At 37.2% G+C, this 21,677-nt stretch overlaps 1 protein-coding gene across 1 annotated transcript in view; it reads right to left on the bottom strand.

Annotated features, from left to right (window-relative positions):
• The window catches only part of ANKRD31 (ankyrin repeat domain 31), a 62,628-nt gene that overhangs the window by 12,706 nt on the left and 28,245 nt on the right, over positions 1 to 21,677 (bottom strand). The window contains exons 14-23 of the mRNA XM_054286240.1: positions 21,457 to 21,619; positions 17,745 to 17,930; positions 16,816 to 16,958; positions 14,070 to 14,229; positions 13,460 to 13,542; positions 12,614 to 12,695; positions 10,453 to 10,549; positions 5,805 to 6,864; positions 2,407 to 2,547; positions 1,729 to 1,825 (exon numbers count right to left, since the gene is read on the bottom strand). Of these exons, the coding sequence (XP_054142215.1) occupies positions 1,729 to 1,825; positions 2,407 to 2,547; positions 5,805 to 6,864; positions 10,453 to 10,549; positions 12,614 to 12,695; positions 13,460 to 13,542; positions 14,070 to 14,229; positions 16,816 to 16,958; positions 17,745 to 17,930; positions 21,457 to 21,619 (2,212 nt within the window). The remainder of the gene's footprint in view (positions 1 to 1,728; positions 1,826 to 2,406; positions 2,548 to 5,804; positions 6,865 to 10,452; positions 10,550 to 12,613; positions 12,696 to 13,459; positions 13,543 to 14,069; positions 14,230 to 16,815; positions 16,959 to 17,744; positions 17,931 to 21,456; positions 21,620 to 21,677) is intronic.

The following is a 21,677-nucleotide window of genomic DNA, read 5'->3' on the forward strand; positions in this document are numbered from 1 at the left end:
ATTCTACACCAAGATGGCTAGGTGTAGCCACTATCATATATCATTTTCTTCCCACTTCTCCATGCTCTTCATACAGTAGCTCAGTGAACACTGGGCCAAGGTATGGGAAGTTACAAGGAGCGTGAGGGAGGAGTATTAAAAATAATAGCATTCTCCTCCAAAATTGCTCAAATTCCAAGGCCCCAATCTTCTTTTTTAACAATGCTCTGGGACACACAGAAAAAAAAATCATTAATACAAAAAGCAAAAAAAGAAGTTTGGTTCTTTGAAAAGCAGAAAAAACTTCTACTATACAATACACCCAGGCCCTAAGCATATTAGAAAGATAGGAGAGTGCCTGGGCACTCTATGTCTCCAGGCAAGCAGTACAGAATAGTTTACATCCATACCAGCAAACTTTCCTCTGCTTTTGAGCAGGCTGGCTGCAGGCAAAGTGCCTGTTAGAAAAAGCACTTGGAACAAGCGAACTCATGAACTGAGCTCAGAAACCATTTGAGGGTTGTCTAATGAGCAGAACTGTACTCACAAAACAACCCTACAGATTAATCCTCTCCTGAAACAATTTAAGGCACTGTTTAATGTCCTAGATATCTGGCCATGTAGTATCTGAAATGGAACTGAAACTGTGAACACTTTGACTTGCCCTCTCAACTTCCCATGTAAGACTAACAGTTAGGCTAGTGGCTACTGTCATCTTAAATCACATATCACAACAAACTTCCTCAAATACTCTTTTCCAGATGACCCTGGACTACCTGGGAAAAACACCTGCTGATCTTCAGATCGACTTTTTTTTGGTCAAGAATAGTTTTTCAATAAACAGATTTCTCTGTTCTAGAAGTTACAATCTTTATAATAAATTTTTCACAATACAAATAATTCAGAAGAACTAGTGAAATTTTCAAAGGCCTATCAAAAAGTTTGGAAACCAAATATAGATCTAAGTCACTTACACCTGGTATAACTTGAAGTTAATGAAGCAAGGAAAAATAAATTCACCCTCTGGAAGCTCTTAGCCTGAAGCATAACCAGTAGAACACAGTAATTTGAATACCAAGTTAGCTCTTTTGAACTATTATCTTTAAATTTACTTTCAGTATGTTAAAAACAGACCAATCCTGGTATACAGATTACATGAAATAGAGTGTCTTATCAAATTAACAGAAGCAATCCCAAAGGCCTAAAAGCTTTATGGACTCCAAGTACAACTGGCTGTCAAAGGGACTTGTGTTTCCCTGAGAATACATTGCTTATCAAAATTAGACTGAAGTTCTTAAGTTTGCTAAGCAGTTCTGAAAAAATTGTTCAGTGTCATTTTGTCATATCGATACACTTTGTTTCTTTTGACTATTTATTTCTAGAGAATTAAGTATCCTCCTAATTATTAGTGTTGCTTGGGCAATAGAATAAAAAAAAATATTAAAATGGCTTACTCAAAACTTCACTTTATAGGAAATATTCTATTATAAAATGCTACTATTTTTTTTTACATAACAACCAAATAATTAGTAACTATTCCCTTCACACAACGAATTTATGGAAGTGTAGTTTTTTAGACTTCGTGTACAAATTTTGGCACTACTTACATTTCAAGATTAAGATTAGTGGTAACCATATACCCAAGAAAAAAAACTAGAAATCAATAGAGGTTCTGGTCTTTAAGTCCTTTCGAAATAATTTTCTTCTGCTTTCAGTTATGAAGAATATTAGATTTTAAGTGGTACGTACCCAAAGGATTTCCTTTCTGTGCTGGTAACTCCAAGTAGCTGGAAACTGACGTATCACCAACACTAAATTTTGACAATTCGGTCCCAAGATATGTAACCTGTAAAAAGAAATCTAGATGGATAACTGATTGCTTTAATTAGTATTTTTTAGGGTTTTTTTCTGATAGGTGTAGAAACCCCACTTTCCTTTTAAAACTGAGTTTATGCACTTGTAAACCTAATCTGCATCTGTCAAGATCAAGAAGAAATTATGCTAATTTGAATTCTAATTTAAAAAAACCCCAAGTATAATACAGCTCATCTGTAATGCCCTTTAAACTCTGCCAGTATTTTTGCAACAATCATGCATGACACCCTGATATTTCCGTAAGTTTGTTCCTTTTTGTTCAAACTACCTTTTAGTTTTTTCTATCACTCTTAATCATCTTTAAAGCAACTCTTTCAAATTCCTTTTAACTTACAGTGTGAGCATTCCATGTTCTTTCAACATTCATGATGACTTCACTATACAACTATGTAGCTACAGCACTTTCTTTGCTGCTCATTCATTAAAAGTGACATGATATTTAAAGTTCAGGCTTTTACCCTCTTTTGCTTTAATAACAGTAAGGAGATTAGATTAGTGAAACCTGTTACAGTCATTCATTATTGCTAACTTTGGGAATCAAATCAGGCCTACCTTATTCCACACATACTTCCATGTCACAGAAATATCACTTCCTAATAGATCTTTAACCCACTGAACTGGATTCTGTAGTATTTGTCCTTTACTGGTTCTGATCTTGCCATTCTTCAAGAGTGTAGCTTTATGACTAAATTCCTAAAAAAAAAAAAGAAATAATTTCAATTCATAAATTAACACATATAAGATCTTTGAAACATGAAAAATGCCAAAGAACAACGTAGCTGAAAAGTTGCAGCTAATTTTGTTTTTCTCTGGAAAAAAGTTAAGTAATCTAATGCGTCTATCAAAAACTGTACAAAATAAAGATTATTTATTCCACCAGAATAGGAAGCTTTAGCCTAGCAGAAGACATATCTCCCCATGTGTGTTTGTCAGAACTGTATTTGTATTTTAGTTCCTCTTACACATAACAAGGCTTTGAATAAATTAATGTGCAACAGTGAACTCAGGCAGTTACACGAGGCAAATCTGTGCAACAAGAAACGAGGTACATATATATGTCAAAGTTTCAGCAACCAGTCAAACATAAAACATATTTGCACAAAAATTTCACTTATATCAAGGGATATGACTTACATGTTTTAGGAGGAACCTAACAGCCTTACCTTATGCAAAATTAAGGATGAACAAACTTACTGTTAATGCTTCTTTCATAATGTTAATGCAGCCCAGTTCTGCAAACCTTTACACCTCTCCAGAAGTACAAGTTACAGCTGTTTACAGCTGAGTAAGTCATGGTTTTGTCATATTGGCCTCTGTTGACTAACATAGCTAAATAATGCAACAATTAACTCTTGATGAACTCCGTTAGAACCTAGTAAGGTCACTTATCATTCATAAGATTAAACAATCCAAGTAAGAGAATGATGCACCAGAAAATACGGAACCATCTCCTACCATATCCACTGGCTTGGGGTTGCTTTAAGAATTAAACTAAGACAATTAACCCAAATATTTCAATGAGAACTCAACCAAGTTCCTAAGTTCAGAGTTTCACAACCTAGGTCTACAGTATTCAACAACTGCATTCTCCCTGCCCAAAGCTAACCTTAAGTAAGGACTATGTACCAGCTGTATGTTTTTATCAAATACATCTCTATAATGATAAAGAAGGGAAATTTACTGATCATATCTTTGCAATGCAACACACACTGGATTCTAAATTTGGAATTCTGTAGCACCGTCTTCCAAGACATAAATGAGTGTCATTTTCATCCTAGTAAAGATCACTGACTTCTCTACATGCCAAACACTAGTACTTGCAGCACTGGATTACAATTCCTTAGGATCTGTGTGCACCAAGCTGCTAATACAGACAACTGTCTTGAAAAATTACAGTAGAAATAATGAATTTTTCATCCTTCCACTCAGTCATCTTGCAGTTCAAACAAATATTACATGTTTGTTCTTGAAAAAGAAGAAGCATGTCTCCACACCTATCATATGGCCTGATATACAGCCTTATGACTTACACTACCCTATGTTCAAGAATACAAGACCACACAAAATGGCAGCTCTCAGCAGAAAACCATTCCTGAGATTACAGGTGTAGGAAAAGGAGTTCTTTCTACATTAACTAAATTGGTGAGTTGGCTGAAAAGAACTTTACATATTTTATCAATATGATGCCCTGGAAATTAACTAGCTGTGTTGGTTTTGCACAGCCTGGTTTATTGTAGCAGAGGGGGGCCACAGAGGTGGCTTCTGTGAGAAGATGCCACAAGCTTCCTCCATGTCTGGCAAAACCAATCCCTGGTGGCTCTGAGGATGGACATGCTGCTGGCCAAGCCTGGACCAGTTACAGTTACAGATGTTGGTAATGGCTCTGTATAACATATTTAAGAAGAAAAACAAAACAAAATGGACAGAGTTCTTCCTTGCCAGAGAAAAGAAAGAGGTAAGAATGTGTGAGGGAAACAACATGGAGACTCCAAGGTCAGTGCAGAAGGGGGGCAGGAGGTGCTCCAGGCACTGGAGCTGAGATTCCTCTGCAGGCCATGGTGCAGACCATGGTGAAGCAGCTGTGCCCCTGCAGCCCATGGGGATCCATGGGGGATGCAGAGATTCACCAGCTGCCCGTGCTGGAGCAGGTGGATGCCTGGAGGAGGCTGTGGCAGGGGGAGACTCTATGGAGAGAGGGGGCCTTGCTTCCAGGCTGGAGCAGCCTGTCCTTGGAGGACTGCACCCCGTGGAAGAGCGACCACACTGCAGCAGTTTGGGGAGGACTGTCTGCCCGTACGACGACTCAGGTTGCAGCAGTCTGGGAGGAATGCTGCACATCACACTGGAATGGAGAAGTTCACTGAGAACTGTATCCTGTGGGAGGGACCACATGACTAGCAGGAAAGGATTCCTCTCCCCGAGCAACGGAAAAAAACCTTGAGTGATGAACTGACCAAAATTCCCACCAAAATCCAGTCTCCCTGTACTGTCAGTGGGAAGGAAGGAGGGGTTGGGGGGAAAAAGGTGTTTTTTAAGGGCTTATTTTCACTTCTCATTATCCTCCTCTGATTTTGTTAGCAATAAATTCTCTTTGTACATCTAAGCTGAGCCTGTTTTGCCCTTGGAGTGTTTTCTCCTGGTCCTTATTTCAACTCATGAAGCCTTCATTAAATTTTTCTCTCTCCTTTGCCCAGCTGTGGCAGGAGAGGGCAAGTGAGTGACTTTTCTGTATGTCTGGCATTTGGCCAGTGTCAAATCATGACACTAGCTCACATCTCAGAATTCAGTCAACAATTCCCTCATATGCTCAATACTAAGCCAGGTCCCTAACAGCTGTTGTGAAAATCAGCTCTTTATTTGGAGGGACGGGAAATGCTTTTGTATTAAAAGAGAGGGTTTTTTTGTTTTTTTTTTTTTTAATATGGTTCATACCATACTGCATGCTTACAGAATCAGCAAGCATGTAAGCAAGAAATTTTGCATGTATTCATGCCAATCACAGCACTACAAAATCCAAATGTCACATTTTTTACTTGAGGGACTTGAGAGTTGTTTCCAAGAATGACATTAAGTCATAACAGCAATCACATTCCTGCTCCTTCCAGTATGAAAATCATGTAGATTTTCATGAAAATCAATGTAGATCAGCCAAAGATTCCACTCTGGTTCTAGCCATAAGAAATATTAGCAAACTGGTAACGCAAAGTTAAACACAAATTTTACTTATGCAATATTCTGGGTCTTAAAATTATGGGCTGACAGAATATTTCATCCATAGAATTTTCCTTTTAAACTCATGAACAGTTATCTATAACCAATGAATAAAAATACTCACTAGTAAGTGCTGAAGAAGCAGACAAAACCATGAGAACTGCTTTTTCCTGTTCTAGTGTGAGGGGCATTTTTATTATCCACTAGTATTATTACTATTATAATTTCTCAACAATTACCTGCAGTTTGAATTCCAAAACATTTTCTCCGGGCTTTATTCTTCCCAATTCAAGCAGATCTATCAACTGATTCTTTTTCTTACTCTTCCATCCATATCTCACTTGGTTTTGTTCCCATTCCTGACTACCATAACTCTGTGAAGATTTCTCACTGATATTTGTTGGAGAGTCTGTATTTGAGGAAATATTAGTAAGCATCAGGTTGGCATTAAATGAATTCTCACTGCTCTGAAAGACCATTTGCTGCAAAGTATTAGAGAAGGTCTTTGTAGATGCTAATAAAGTTTCTTGCTGTGGCTGCTGTTGCTGCTGGAAAGCTTCTTTCTTATTCACATATCTGTGCAGATCCTCATGTGAAAGAACCTGCTTGCAGTGACTGGTTGTCTGAGAGACATTCTTACCCACAACAGTGCTTTGGGGTTCTACAATATTTAACGTGTTGGTCATTGAAGTGCGATTTAAAGACCTTTTTCTTTGTCCTACAGTTGCTACACAATCAATGTCTTTTGGCTGTGAGCACTTTGTTTTAGCAGTGGAAACAGTAGGTTCTGAAGGCAATGTCATCACTTCTGCAGCATTTGTCAGCTTTGACGTGTTGTCAAAGGCATATTCTCTTACTCTGTTTCCAGATGCCAAAGCATGATCAGAAGCCTCCTTGCTTGTAATTGGTTCTTTATTTGCTCCTGTTTCATCCAAGCAGATGTGTGGATGCTGGATGCATTCCTGAGCTGAAAATCTATTTTCTGAAGAGACATGTGCTTCTACTCTGTTTCCATTAGGCCTGCTGGCACCAAGCCCCATACTAAATGTTACTGTATTAGGACACATTATTTCATTAGCAGTTAAATTTTGTCTTGTATCACTTCCATGAAAAGTAACTAAGTTTGAGATTTGCTTCTCTGATGATGAATTGAATATTTTCTTTGTTTTCCTGTAATTTTTTAATTTCTGCACTAATTTTTCCTGGTTTTGGACAACAGTCAACAGGCTCTTCTGACTAGAAGCAAGGTTAACTAATTGCTTCCTTAGTGCACCTTTTTTAAATGATTCCACTGAAGCCCTATAAAAAATAAAAAATAAAGACATTGTAGTTACTGTAGATACAAAATTAAAACAGTTAATAGACATAATGAAGAACAAGAATACATTTCAACATTTAAAATCTGCCAACATTAAAATTTGAACAATATTTTTATCATGTATGAAGTTTAATGTTCAAATCCCAGGTTTATGAACAATGAAGTGCAGAATCCCAAAGTAGGATACGGAATAAGGATGCAGGTGGGAATTCCATAGCATTAGAATGTTAATCATCAAAACTTCAGAAATAGCCTTGCCTATACCACTCCTTAATTCATAGAATTCATACTTCTATACTGCCTTTAATTCAAAGAATCAAAACTATGCCTGTAGTATATCACCAACTGCTCTGTTCTTACCACAAATCATAGTAGCACATTGAATCCCATGTCTCAAAAGTCCACTTTGGAGCCTTTTAAAACGAGTTCAGGATGAGCTCCTGAAGGATGATACTATAAGGATTTTTTTATGGTGTACACAACAAAAGATTTAATAAAGCTACCAATGTAATAATGCTGCATGACCTTTAAGTAAAGAGGACAGAACAGTTTAGGATGTTGCCTGTGTAATCTGGGAATGCTGTACCTTCATCAGACCCTGCTACCAGACTGAGCCTCCTTCCTATGAGACCCCTTCCCTGGGGGACTTTACCTCCTCTCTGCTGGAAGAGAATTCTTTATTTACCCCACTTTCTTTGGTACAAGAGCCATCAACTCAGCATAACACTATTTTCTCCTAATTCTCCTTCATGAGACAAGTGGCATCACTATGACTCTAGCACCATTTTGGGAAGATAGAGAAGTAACCCAAGTTGTGGGAAATGGAACTACAGTATGGCTTGCTTTTAGGGCCACCCACTGCAGAGATGCCATGGCAGGTAACACCATACCAGTCTCAAAAGAGACAAACAGAACAAAGGTACACTAAGACTAGATGTCTCAGAACAAGGACAGAAAAAAAACAGCTTGACAGTATTGTTGCCTGTACTGTGATACTGCTTGGTATCTCATGTGCTTGGAATACATGTACCATCAACATATTAGCATAATATTAGCATATTAGTCACTGAGTAATCTATGACAACTGTGGGCTTTTACACAGGCCAGTGAGGCTTCCACACACTTCTCTAGCAGTTTTTGCTCTGGGAAGTTTTATTGCTTCGTTGCTATACAAGTACAGAAGAAGATGCAATTGAAGAGGCAAAGAGAGTGTGACTAAAATGACAAAGTAACTTCTAATACTTATTTTTCGTTAATTTTTCTCGGTAAAAGATATATCTTAGTACCTTAGTACAGAAGATGCTAGCACCTATATCTAAGTACAGAAAAGGAACAATATAAGTAGTATCTCTCTCTGGGCCAACTAACTGAACAACTGGAAGACAGAAAATGTGATGATGCCTCCTGATCTTCTATGGCTTGTGTAACAAAAGTTATAAGCCAATTAATTAAAAATAAGATGTTGACTATAAAAATAATAAAAAGCAAATATAATGTGATTTGGAATACAGCTTATTACTATTGATGGATGGCTGTTATATTAGCTGCAGGATATCTGCAATACCCAGAAACATTTACCACTTCACTCTGGAACACAGACTCAATCTCAATACTAGAAAACAGGTAAGTTTTTGTAGCTATTAATTTTACTGTCCTTGTTTCTTAACTCAGTCACTATTTTGCCCACAAGGATGATTTGGAACTACAACTCCTCATAAAATCATTTTTAAAAAAATTACCTGTGTAATATGTGTATCGTACATTTTATAGCTGGCAAAATGGCTTGTGACAGAAATATTTCAGTCTCTTTGCTCAACCCATCCAGCCTTTATATTTTGCCATGGGACTACCTGAAAGTTTTATGCTGCTGCTTTTACATGACCAACCAAATCCTGCCCACAAAAGCAAGAATGGAAACATCCTCATCACCTGGCCTAGAAGCATCTGTTAAATAGGATGCTACATTGTTAGGTGAGCATTCACCATATGACCAACCTTGAGTACTTCTCAGAAGGAAGTAAAAAGGGGTCTTGTGAGAGCTAGCATCATGAAGCTCCTAATTCACACAGTCTATGCTGATATTTTAAATGTTCTCACAAAAACTGAATGCCTGCAAGCATGCTTCAAGGTGTTTCTTTAAATGGCTCTTGTTGGCCATTGGCTGAACACTCCTAACCTAGGAGTCCTGAAGAAATAAATCAGAGTCATGGACACTCCAAGTAGTGTCTTGAGTTGCTATTACTTTCCTCCATGACACTGCAAAATAAATGTGATTGCTCAATACCCCCATTTCCTAATTTCTGCTTAGGTATCATGGTTCCATGAGGAGAAAAGTCCTGCTTATGAAACCTGATTTCCTTTTAAAACAAGGTAACCACCAAGCTGATCAAGGGAAGCCAAGTGATGTAATCTTCTTGGATTTCAGTAAAACTTTTGGTACCATCTCTCACAGGATCCTTCTCGACAAAATGTCCAGATAAACACATCACACAATGGGTGAGCAACTGACTCACAGGTCAGGCTCAGAGGCTTCTAGGGAATGGGATGACATCAGGCTGGTGTCCTGTCACAGGGTTCTGTGCTCTTAAACATCTTCACATCTTCATCTTCACTAGTAAGTTGGATGCAGAGCTGGAAGGGATACTAGGCAAGTACGCTAACAATACAAAATTGGGTGGAGCTGTTGACTCCTTTGAGAGCATGGAGGGCCCTGCAGAGGGACCTCAACAAATCAGAGGACGAAGCAATCACCAACCATATGAAGTTCAATAAAGAAAGTGATGAATTCTGCACCTGGTATGGGGCAAGCCTGGATGTACGGACAGACTGGGAAATGAGATGCTGGGAAGCAGCAACATGAAAAGGGACCAGTGGGTCCTGGTTGATGGCAAGTTGAACATGGTCAGCAGTGCCCTGGCAGCCAGGAGGGCCACCCGTGTCCTGGGGACATCAGGGACAGCATGGCCAGCCAGGCAAGGGAGGGCATTGTCCTGCTGTGCTCTGCACTGGGGCAGCGTCGCCTCGAGTGCTGGGGGCAGCTCTGGGTGCCACAACAGCCTCATGCAAGGCTAGAGAGTGTCCAAAGGAGTGCCATGAGGAAAGGTGCATCACACAGGGAGTAGCTGGGCACTGGAACAGGCTCTCCAGGGCAGTGGTCACAACATCAAGCCTGACAGAAGTGTTTGGACATTGTTCTCAGGCACATGGTGGGATAGTGCTGTGCAGTCTAGGAGCTAGACTCGATGATCGTTGTAAGTCACTTCCAACTCAGCATATTCTGTGATTCTGTGTTTTTCCACACATTCTGTATCATTCACTACCTAATTTCAATGCTCACTGTGAATACAGCAACCTCACTGTTTGCTGATTATTATGCATTAGCTAAATCCTGAAGTTCTTCTTTCATGTAACTGAGGTAACTGAAGCCAATACTGATCACGCTTCCAAAAAATCTGAATGAAAACCACATAGATGTACTTTTACACCACTATGTGTTCTTAACAACTTCTATCACTAGAAGAAGTGCAAAGAACAGCTTTCTATGAATACAATCCTTGTATTCTACTTACCTGTATTTTTTAGCAAGGGTATCCCTCTCTGTTTTCTGGTTTGCAAGTATTTCATTCAAAGTGTCTTGTATCTGAGACAGCCTTTGGATATACACATCTGTTCAATATTTTGAAATAATCAAAATTGTGATGGTGATAAGAAGTAGGAAATAATTTCATTAATAGCATTTTCAGTGTAGCAAGTACACAGCCAAAGTATAAAGACACTGCTAGAGCAGTAATGCATGCTGGTAGCTCCTAAAAATTGGAGCACTTTTAATGAAATTCTCATAGAAATAACTAAATACAAGTTTAACTTTAAAAAATAAGCAGAAGTACTAGAAAATTATGAAGTGCAAGTACCTTGTTTAGGAAATTATTAAGAGAAAAAGGAATTAATTAAAGAACTGCCCTATGGATGATAAGCCCTGAAAATTTTCAAGCTCTTTGTGTTGCAAGTAGCTATATAACATGGCAATTATACTGAGGCTACCTGCAGAAGTTACACAATCTTAACAAGGTGCCTAAACCTTTCATTTGAAGTATTATGAAATAGCTTAATGAACCTAGACTGTTTCAAGTTGCATGCAATGGTAAAAGCATATCTGTCCCAGTTTTACATAGTTTCTAACTCATATTATAAAGTTAAATTATAAAGAAGAGCAATTATAAATTCTTCTTTATACACCCTATCTCATATACATATAAATGAGGGTTAGAAGTCACAACCAGTGGATACCACTGGGATAATTTGCTAAAATTGTAACCTAATTCCTGAAACTCTGAAAGCCAATACAAGCTTTACATAATCAAGAAAAAATGAGAAATTACAACATTAAATTGGAATTTGTAAAATGTTTCCCCAAACATTTTTCACAGTACCTACCAGTATTTGCCTACTTAGTAATATGTAAATATTGCTTTTATTAAGGCAGTTTATAATAAATTTTGTATCTGTTACTTATAGTAGATTTCACTGCATGGAAATACCTTGAGATTTTAGTCTACTTTCTACTCTCTTAGTTCAATCTTGTGCCTCATCAATAGTAATGACTATGACTTAGTTTAAGAGGTGCTACATTACTAATGCATTTGTCAATAGTGGTAACAGATCACCATGTTAATTTCTCTCATACCCCTGAACAAGAGAAGTCTGATTACCCCTGAAAAGGAGAAGTCTGATAGTTCTTTTTGCTCATTCATTAAATTGCACTGATGTCTGTGCACAGGTGTCTGTCTGTTGTATCATCTACCTATCTGTCAAACATTTTTCAAGAAAACACCTATTTCAATTAACCATATCCCATAAATCTGAGTTGGAAGCAATCTATATAATTCCATATTTCGCATTTATTTTTAAAGGGATAAATTTACTTGTAAATACCATTTGAAAGCTTTAGCCTGTATTTAGGAATATAAATTTAAAAACAAACCCTTTCTTTCTGTCAGGAAGCAGAACTGTTTCATGCATATGAGATGCTCCAATTAAACAGCCCTGCCTAGATGGGTGAGGGCAGCTGGGGAGAGAGACCTTGGTCAAAGGCATTCTGCCAGGAAGCTATGCCTCTTGAAGCATCAAGGCATGGATACAACAGACTTCAACAGATACACAGCAGCAGCATTACGATCACCTAAGAAGTCACTGTCACTTAGTAAATTCTTGAGATTAATCTGAACTGAGATTTGATAGCCTAAAACAAATTACACCTCTGGGGATCAGCATCTCTTAAACTGCCCATCATTCACAGTCTGCTGTAAAGAATTCTCTTTTTTCCTCTCATAAATTACTTTAGGCTCCTGGAAGTCTAGCCACATCAGAATAAAAATGCTGCATCTGCTACTTCACCTACAGACATAGCTGTTCTTGGTCGTGCAGGGGCTCACGTGCTCATAACTGAATAATGCTGCCAGAAGTATGCATTGTTATCTAATGATCCCTTTTTATATAAACAGGTTTACTTGAGACACATGCCTCCAAGTGACATGCCTTCCTTTTCTGTCATAATTCCTGTTTCTGTTCATTCCTGCGTACAAGAAAGTACTTTGGGAAGTGCCCACTCCTGAAGCTGTACTTTCCAGAGGAGATTCAAATATATTATGTGCAATAATGTTTTAAAAACAGTTATATTGCCAAAGATATTTACCCACTAAAAATAGGTGAAACACTGGAATTTATGTCTACCTGCATCTTTTGAAGTTCTCAACTCCAACAGCAACAGTTCCTCCTGCTTCTTTTCTGTATCCTGTATGGCAGCAACAGACTCCTGTTAACAAACACAGAAATTACCGTAAGAAGTAGAGCCAAGTGCACCATACAAAACAGGCCATGACACCTGGCCTGCAGGTTAGGTATTGTAGACTCAAGTAATTCCAGGTTGGGGATTACTGTGTAAAGGCAGTGGGGCACTGGTAGGACAGAGGTACACAGTGACAAGAACATGCTCTGCAAGGAGCTGTCACAGCCTGGGTTTGCTGTGGCATTCAAACTAGTCCATGCTCAGAGTCCTCCAGAAACCTCAGAGTGCACAGCAAAGACTGGACAGTGAATTTCACCATGACAGCATCATCTAGACAACGCAGGCATAGGTTACAGACACTAGGAAAAGCTAACAATTTGTGCAAAAATCTTCCTTGTTGTTTTTTGGTAAGATAAACAATATCTAAATATCTTCATCATCATGATGGTAATTTATTACTGTTTCAAAAAGAACCATTCTGGAAACACGATTAAAAGCTTCAGATCTCACAACCTTTTTTCCTATTTTTATAAGCAATAAGAAATCTGTGTCAGTATTGACTACTGCTTCCACAATAATTTTGATTGCACAGGAATTATGAACAGAGAGAGGTGATTATAAACATACTCATCTATGTAAATCACAACTTATCTTCTATAACTCTCTGCATAATGCTGTTTTTACATACATTTCAATAGATTATTTATTTAAATTATATTTTGCAGTCATCAAATGTCACTATGCAGTTGTACACCACAGAGCAGTTTAACAAAACTGTAATCTATACTTACCACACTGTATTTCTCATGTTGTGTCTCCAAAGCTGCATCATCATTTTTATAGCAGTCGTAACAATGACGTTTTGATTTTTCCTCTCCACGATTAAGAAAAAATAAATAAAATTTAAAATTAATTTGCAGGAGCACCATAATAATATAGGTTAAAATGATGCAATGGCAGATCAACTAATCAAAAGTATCTTGTATACGCAAAAGAGATCAAATTTCGGTAGCACAAAGAAATGAAAGCCACCACTTTGAAAACTAGTCATTTCCTTTCCTGTGAAGGGAAATACAGATAATAACAAAAAACTGAGTATCCAAATATGTTCTTTTTACAAAAATCGGAATATCCAAATATGTTCTTCTTCTAAATATGTTCTTTTCTTTCTTTTTCTTTTTAAATACAGACAATAACATAAATCTGAGTATACAAATATGTTCTTTTTCTCATTCTCTCAGAAAAAAACAAAACCCACCCACACATGCTATTTTCTGTAAATAAATAAATAAATAAATATCATTCAATAGTTCATGGAATTAAAAATATCTGTGTCAAACTACTTGAATGTATGATTTTTCCTTAAGACTGCAGGGTAATCCTATGATTTATATTACATACCAGTAACTTCAACAGTTTGAAAAGGAAGTACAGAGTCTGTAGCACCATACGACTTCAACAGTTCTTTCATTTCTTCATCACAAGCTTGATTCAAAGCACTTTCTCCTGAACCATCCCTCTCATTGGGATTTGCCCCATGCTGCAGCAGAATCCTGGCTGCCTATTATGTATTTTTGTTATTTGTACGGTGGTAATTCTTGTTGTGGACTTACTATACAACTACATGTGTTATATCTAACATACATCACAAATAATACAGGTTCTCTAGATACTCTAGAGAGTACATAAGTAAATAGGATACTCTACAATCATTATACCTGCAATACAAATTAAAAAATCCCAAACAATTGGCTATTGTCAACACAGATTTCTATCTTACATTTCTTGCATTTTTCCATTAAAATACACAAATAACTCACAAATTTTCACAAAACACGTTATTTTTATAGTACTAATTTTTATGATTTTACGGTAATACAGAACAATTACAAAACATCATGTATCTAAATTAAGAGGAGCTGGTCAATTGCATTAAGACCAAAGTGCAGAATAGAAGTGCATTTCTTCCTTCAAAATTGGTTTCGGTTTCATGCACTGATAATTTTTTTTCCTAATTCCAAAAAACTTGAAGTTTGCTTAATCGCAGAATGTGGAAATCAGATTAGTGGCATCAGTGGAATCATCTACTCCCTGAATTCAAATCATATGAAAGTACTGATGAGGTCAGACCTTGGTAAAAGAATTTTCATATGTATGACTTTTCAGCTTTAGCATTTCTTCTTATTTCTTACACTCAGAGTGCAGGTAAGTAGGAAAATGCATCAGAAGAAGAATGCTGACTCAAAGTTCAGGATGTTCTCTTGTTGGTTTTCCCCCAAAATACTGCATAATACACTTTATACCTTTGCAAGAATCCTACTGATAGTTTGGCTCCAAGCCTGTGTGAAATCATCCCCTTTGTTTTACCCTTGGTCACAGAAAAAGATAAATGTGATGAAACATGAATTGTCCTGACAGAAATAGAAGAAGTATGTTTGAGCCAATTTGGCATCACCTTTACACTTAGTTCCCCAGAACTCAGTCTGTCAAAAGAACATTTTCTTTATTTCTGTGCAGTGCTGGGCACCACAAGTCAAGAGGAATGTGAAGGTCCTTGAATGTGTCCAGAGGGCAATAAAGCTGGTGAAAGTGCCGAGTGACATGCTCTGTGGTGAGCCACTAAGGACTTTGGGCTTGTCTAGTTTGGACAAAAGGAGACTCAGAGACCTCACTGCTCTCTGCAGCTTCCTGAGCATGGAAGTGGGGAGGGAGATACCCATCTTCTCCCCCTGGGGTCCAGCAACAGATGAGTGGGAATGAGTCTAAGCTGTGCTAGAGGAGTTTGCCTGAGAGGTGGTCAATGTCCCAAGGCTGTCAATGGTTAAGGAACATTTGGACAATGTTAATATGATTTAACTTCTGGGATCAGGCAGCTGGACTAGAGGATCACTGCAGGTCCATTCTAACGAAAACAGTCTGTTTTACAGAACCACAGAATGGTTTGGGTTGGAAGGAACCAGTTAACAAAAAATTGTTTATTTTTAAACAACAAGACCAGAATCTTTTCTTTACAAAAATATTTTTTTTTTACAATTAAGGTAGTGAGACACTGAAACAGATTGCCCACAGAAGTTGTGGCTACCCCATCTCAAGAAATGTTTGAAGTTTGGTAGGACAGCGCTTTGGGCAAGCTAAGCTAGTGAAAAGATGTCCCATCAATGACAGAGGCCGTTATGGCTACGTGCTATTCTCCTCTCCTGCTTAAGCCACAACCACCAGGGGCAGTGGTGATACATGCATCCAGCCTACTCCACACTTTGCGGGGGGGAAAAGGGCACTGTCAACAGTGACCCAGGCATCTTATTGGTATGGAAATATGACTGTGAGTCAATCACCTTACTTTATATATAGTGCCCAGCCCGGGGCCCCTTGAGCTTTCTCACACAGTAACGGGCTGCACACCAGGATCTCCCTTTGAGTAGGGACACATCTCAGCATTACTCCTTGAGGCACAGAATTTCCTGTCACAACAGATTCTCCTTAATTGATGCTAAACTTTGAAATCTTAGCTAAGTGATAGAAAGGATTGATTGTGAACGTACAGTCCTCTAGACATAAATTGCTGATTGAGTCTGCAATGAAGTCTGGATCTAGCCACCTGAGAAGGAGTTTAGAAAGCAAGGGGGTCCTTTCTGAACATCCTGACTCAACAGGAGGTTCCCTCCTTACAGCTGGGACCCTGCTTCTATGCAGTAAACAACAGAATTGTGGTAAACAAACTGTCCCATTTATCAGTGAACTTTGTTAACTCACTGTTTTATATCACTAAAGCATATAATTTGTTCTCTCTTAAGTGTGAAGTGCATCACTCCCATCTGCGGCAGCACTGAACTATCAATAAATTGATAATTTTCAACTTGAATACTGTTTTTAAGAAGCCCAAACCTAACAAAGAACCACAGGGAGTTTCTGAATTTTTATGATTTGTCTGTGGCATTAAAGAAGTCAACTAACCATACAATTTCAACTGTCACTACTGAAGAATATTTTTCTCTGATTTTTACCACTTTAAAGAATACTGGTTTATTTCCTAAATGCAAACCTACACTAAAATTATGTTTGTAACTTCAATGAAATGTGGATTTTGCTTTGTGGACCCTCTGCTGGAAATTTGTGTTAGGAAATCTTATGCAAAAGAAAAATATACCTCCAAATAATTGCCCAAAACAGCATCGTGTATTGGTAAAACACCATAGAGACTTCTGCTGTTAACATCAGCACCTGCTTTCAGTAATTCTAAGATCACATCAGTAAATCCTCCATTAGAGGCTTCATGAATTGCTGTCCAACCTAATAAAAGCAAGATAACACAGTATGCATCTGATCTGGAAAGATCCACAAAGGTCACTAATTGGTAACTCAACATTTTGCTTCATTTAAGATAAATTTTACACAAATAATCATCAGGAAGGTAAATGATTTTGTGTGCACTCAGTTTACTTCAAAGAAAAACTCATCTAATATTAAGCAGAAAAACATTGCTTTCTTTTCTACTGCAGTAGAAAAATGATAGAAGAAACAAAATTGGAGTAGAAAAACTCTAAAAACTCAGGAGCACAGTATTAATAATCTGATTTCTAATACCAGTAGCATTTTATAATATCAAGTCTGCCAGACTTGATAGTATAAAAGAGTATCCATTATGAGACTATGAAAACAGAAAAATGCTATATATTTAGGTAGGAAAAAGCAAAACATAATCTTGTCATCTGGTTTTTTTCCTTATTTCTTAAAGAAATAAGACCTGTCTGAATGTGCTTCACACATGCATATACTGATGCACGTAAGATCCACCAAACTCAAAGTTCATTTCTGTACACATCTCTGAAAACATGCTCTTCAGGAAAGTAAAAAGATCCTCCTGAGAAATAGTCAGCATTACCTCCATACTGACATGAAAGTTATGTATTCATTCAGTGTGCTTGCACTTGTTTAATGGCTTCCTTTCCTCCTCAAAATTTTAAGCCCAGAATCTGTAATTTTATTAAAATTATGCAAATGATATATACATGTCTATACTACAGATTATGTAAAATTGTAGTATAAAACAAGTTCATAGGGGAGTAATTTTCAAACCTGCATAGTCCTGCTCATTGACAGAAATTCCAGATGATATCAGAGTCTTCACCAAAGACAAATCTCCTCTCTTAGCAGCAATATGCAGCTGAGTTTCCCCTTTTCCATTTCTCCTAATTTTCATCTTTCTCACAGCTCCTGTCTTACAGGTACCAGGTACAATTACAGCTGCTTTCCTGGTAGATTCTAAACAGATATTGGGTGTTCATTAGAATTTTTTTCACAAAGAATGCTTAAGTATAAACAGAAAATTAAACTTCATAATTCATTTGAATTACTGTAAAGATAAATACTCTTGCTTTAATTATTCAATAACATTAAGTGACTACAACAAAAAGTTAAAAGGTATTGTGGTAGGTTCTGTGCAACAGGTCAAATGACAAGCGGATCCTGCACTTAAGAATTTCCGGTTAAAACCTAGATGATTCAACAAGGGTACAACAAATAAGGAAGACACAACAAAGGTAAGAAGGTTGAAATTTTATACTGTACAGAGGTAGAGAATGTGTTAGGTTTCTCCATGGACGGCTTTCAAGTTACCAGGCTGCTAAATATATAAACTACACACGTAAAGATATGTAAAAAACTATAGAAGTGGAGACTTTATATTGCACCACTCCTTATCAGTTGCTAATTCTGTATCAGGGAAAAGATAGGTGTGTGATTTATACATATGTGAGATATAGAGATATGGAGATATATATATATATATATATATATATATATATATACACACAAATTATACATATATATATATATTATACATATATATATACACACACAAGTTTTTTTTACAGCTGTGATGTGAAAAACTTCTTAGATTTAATAGTAGATGTAAGCTGCTTCTTAGGAAGTAGATTACAAGTCTTTGAGTAATGTTTAATGGCATAGATAATCTATCTTTTAAACCTGTGCACAATTGGACCCATAATTGCAAATAAACTTGATTTATTGCCTTATTGGCTCACAAAGCAAACAACATTCACTTTAATGATATCATGTGGTCATCAGAGAGGTTCTAATTCTGAAGCTTCAGGTAACAATCTACCAAATTCTAAGCTATACAACAGAAAAAAGAGATTAACAAAGTACTTATTATATATATTGAGTAAGGACAACTCCCTCTTCAAACTGGTACTAAAGAGACAGGACATATAAATCTTTCAAAGCTCTATCATCCATGCTAAATTTTTTCAAACTCTTGTTCCTTTTATCATACTACCCAGATATTTTTAAGAGTTTACTGTATTTTTTTTATGATTTCTTGAAAATATGTAATTTATTCAAAGAACACAGAAGCTTAAGGTTTTCAGTGAGCATTCTGCAACTCTTATCCATGTGGTTTTTTTCTCCTTTTATAGAACAATTAGTTTCTGCATCTTCCTCATCTCATCAAACAAGCTCTTTTCTAAAATATTTCCAGTCAGCATTATCCATTAGTATCAAACATCTTCTGCACTTGACACCGGCCTTTCTTCAGGCACCTCCCGCCTTCTAGAAAACTGGCTTTTCCAATGTTTCATTCAAAGTAAACTACAGAGCTTGTCATACAAGACTATTTGGAAGAACATGAAAGACAGACTGAAGTGATAGTACAGACAGACATACAGTGAGGATATACCCATCGTGGTTTTAAATGAGCTCACTGTAGGCTGTTCAAACCTGTGAGAAAGCATTCAGGCAACCCTTTTTGCACTGACACTGCTTGGCCTACACTGTATAGGCAACAAGAAAAACTCAAGAGCTCCTTTTTTAAGTGAAAACTTGAGATTCTAGAGCACACAAAGCCCATCACACTATTAAAACACTCATCCAATCTAAGACCTACTTCACCATAAGATAATGTCTTTTGTCTAAAAGCTTCTGAACTCCCAAAGCAATCATCCACTTTCTGATTCTTCCTTTTCTTCCCTTTGGATGCATAGGAGAATGTCCTAGGGATTTTTTACAGACATTGAAGGAAAAAAAAGGGCACACAACAGCCCATTAAGCTAATGAACCTTAGCAATATTGGCTGCAAGTGAACAGAAATAATTGCAAAGTTTTCCAGTTAAATTGTCAAGCACAACAGTTTGCTTCATGGCTGTTAGGAAACATTTGCAAAAGCATGATGGGACATTGGTTTGTGAATTGCAAAATGCTGGTTCTCTGTGGGATGCATTGCCAGGTGGGTCACGAGAAGGAAAGATCCAGATCTTGGCAAATACAAAGTCCAGTCAGCACAGTACAAAGATAAAATGAAGAGATTACGGTAACTAGCAATCAGGTTGGATTAGGCTGACATACCTCAGCAACTTCAAGGACATTGTCCTTCAATACCTCCACATGGGTCTGTGAGCAATTATTTCCACAGGTTGAACTATAAGAAAAGAAGCAAGCTGTTTGTACCTTCCTTCTGTGTAAGCAGAATGGAAATGTTGGAAGCCTAGTATATGACTGACTGTACATGAAAGTGACACTGTGTCAATTGTGAAGAAAATATTTTTATTCAATAGTAGAATAATAGAAGGAAGACCAGTGGGACACAGAAGCAATCAGATGGGATAAAAAGGCCAGTTCATGACAAAAAAGTGTAAGAGAGCAAAAAATGTGAAAACCCCACAACTAAGAAAACATAATCCCATTTTTCACTTTATTTCTACAGCAATCTGAATGCCATTGTCCTGGACTCCAAATTTATTATGGCCTTCAACTGTATGAAGGGCTATACTTTCTTGCACCACCTCTGAAATGGCAACACTCTCTTGGTATGAAAGGAACAATTAAATTTATCAAATAAAATATCACCTGAAGAATCTCTTATGAAGAAAAAAGTAGCCTGGGACATGCTACCCCAGAGAGGACCAAAATATAAGACACATGTTTGAAACAAATCTTTTTAAAATCATAATGGCACAAATAGAAGGCAAAAAAGGTTTTAAGAGTGAAGGGATCCTATTGGAACTACAGGTTCGGGTTTTAGTAAGTCTTGAGTACCATGGTTCTCTCATTCTAGAAAGAACCAAAGTACACAATGCATGCCAGCTTTATCAAAAAATCTGTAAGTGAAAATATATAGAGGTTACGATGAGCTGGAGCAGGGCTCTACTGTGATCATAAGGCTACAAGATAAATGCAAATCTTAGACATGGGATGAAATGCTAAACAAAAAACTGCATGTGCAGGCAGAAGAAAATAGAACTACCAGAGGATGTTAGATCCTTATTCTCATGGAAGTAGGTTTTTATCTATACTATAGCTAACCCAAAGGTACCAGTACAATCAGAGTCTATGCAGATTGTGCCTGATGAGGCTATATTCTGTATGTTACCATATTCTACAAAATATAAGTTGATCTTTGTGTGCCAAATATATGAAGAGGCCTGTTCTTTCATCTGTGACACGTAAAACAGTTAACTAAAGACCAATCAAATGTTATTTTAAACTGCTGTTTATGTAACATACTTAAGTAAAGATAAGCCTAAAGTTCTCACTTATGATCTTGCATCCCGTCAACGACAATGCTGAAAGACTGATGAATGTAACATAAACAAAATGTGCATTCTGTAAAATGGAGCGCAGATATTTCTGGAACAACTTAGCTATTCACTAGAGTATTTGCTCAACTTGCTATATATTTCTTGCCAAACTTTCCCTCATACATTTCAAAAAGCCTTCCTCGTGTACATTTGGAAAAAAAACTCCACTGGTTTATAAAGTATTAACTTTTCACCTGACTTCTTAGATGTTTTTTGTTTTGATGCTTGACTCAATTGTGACTGATTAGATGAAAGCTTCTTATTGCTGCTACTGGAATATGAGGCAGCCTTTGCTTTTCGGCTTGTCTCCTGAGGATTTGCACATGCTGGTTCTGACTCCTTTGTCTGTAAGGAAATCTATCAAAACAAAGGCAAAGAGAGTTTTAAACTCAGGGCTGATCCATTAGTTTTATTT

Source organism: Melozone crissalis, unplaced genomic scaffold (assembly GCF_028551555.1).
Source record: "Melozone crissalis strain CALT ecotype California unplaced genomic scaffold, PUWL_Pcris_2 ptg000005l_1, whole genome shotgun sequence".
In the NCBI taxonomy this organism is placed as follows: Eukaryota; Metazoa; Chordata; class Aves; order Passeriformes; family Passerellidae; genus Melozone; species Melozone crissalis.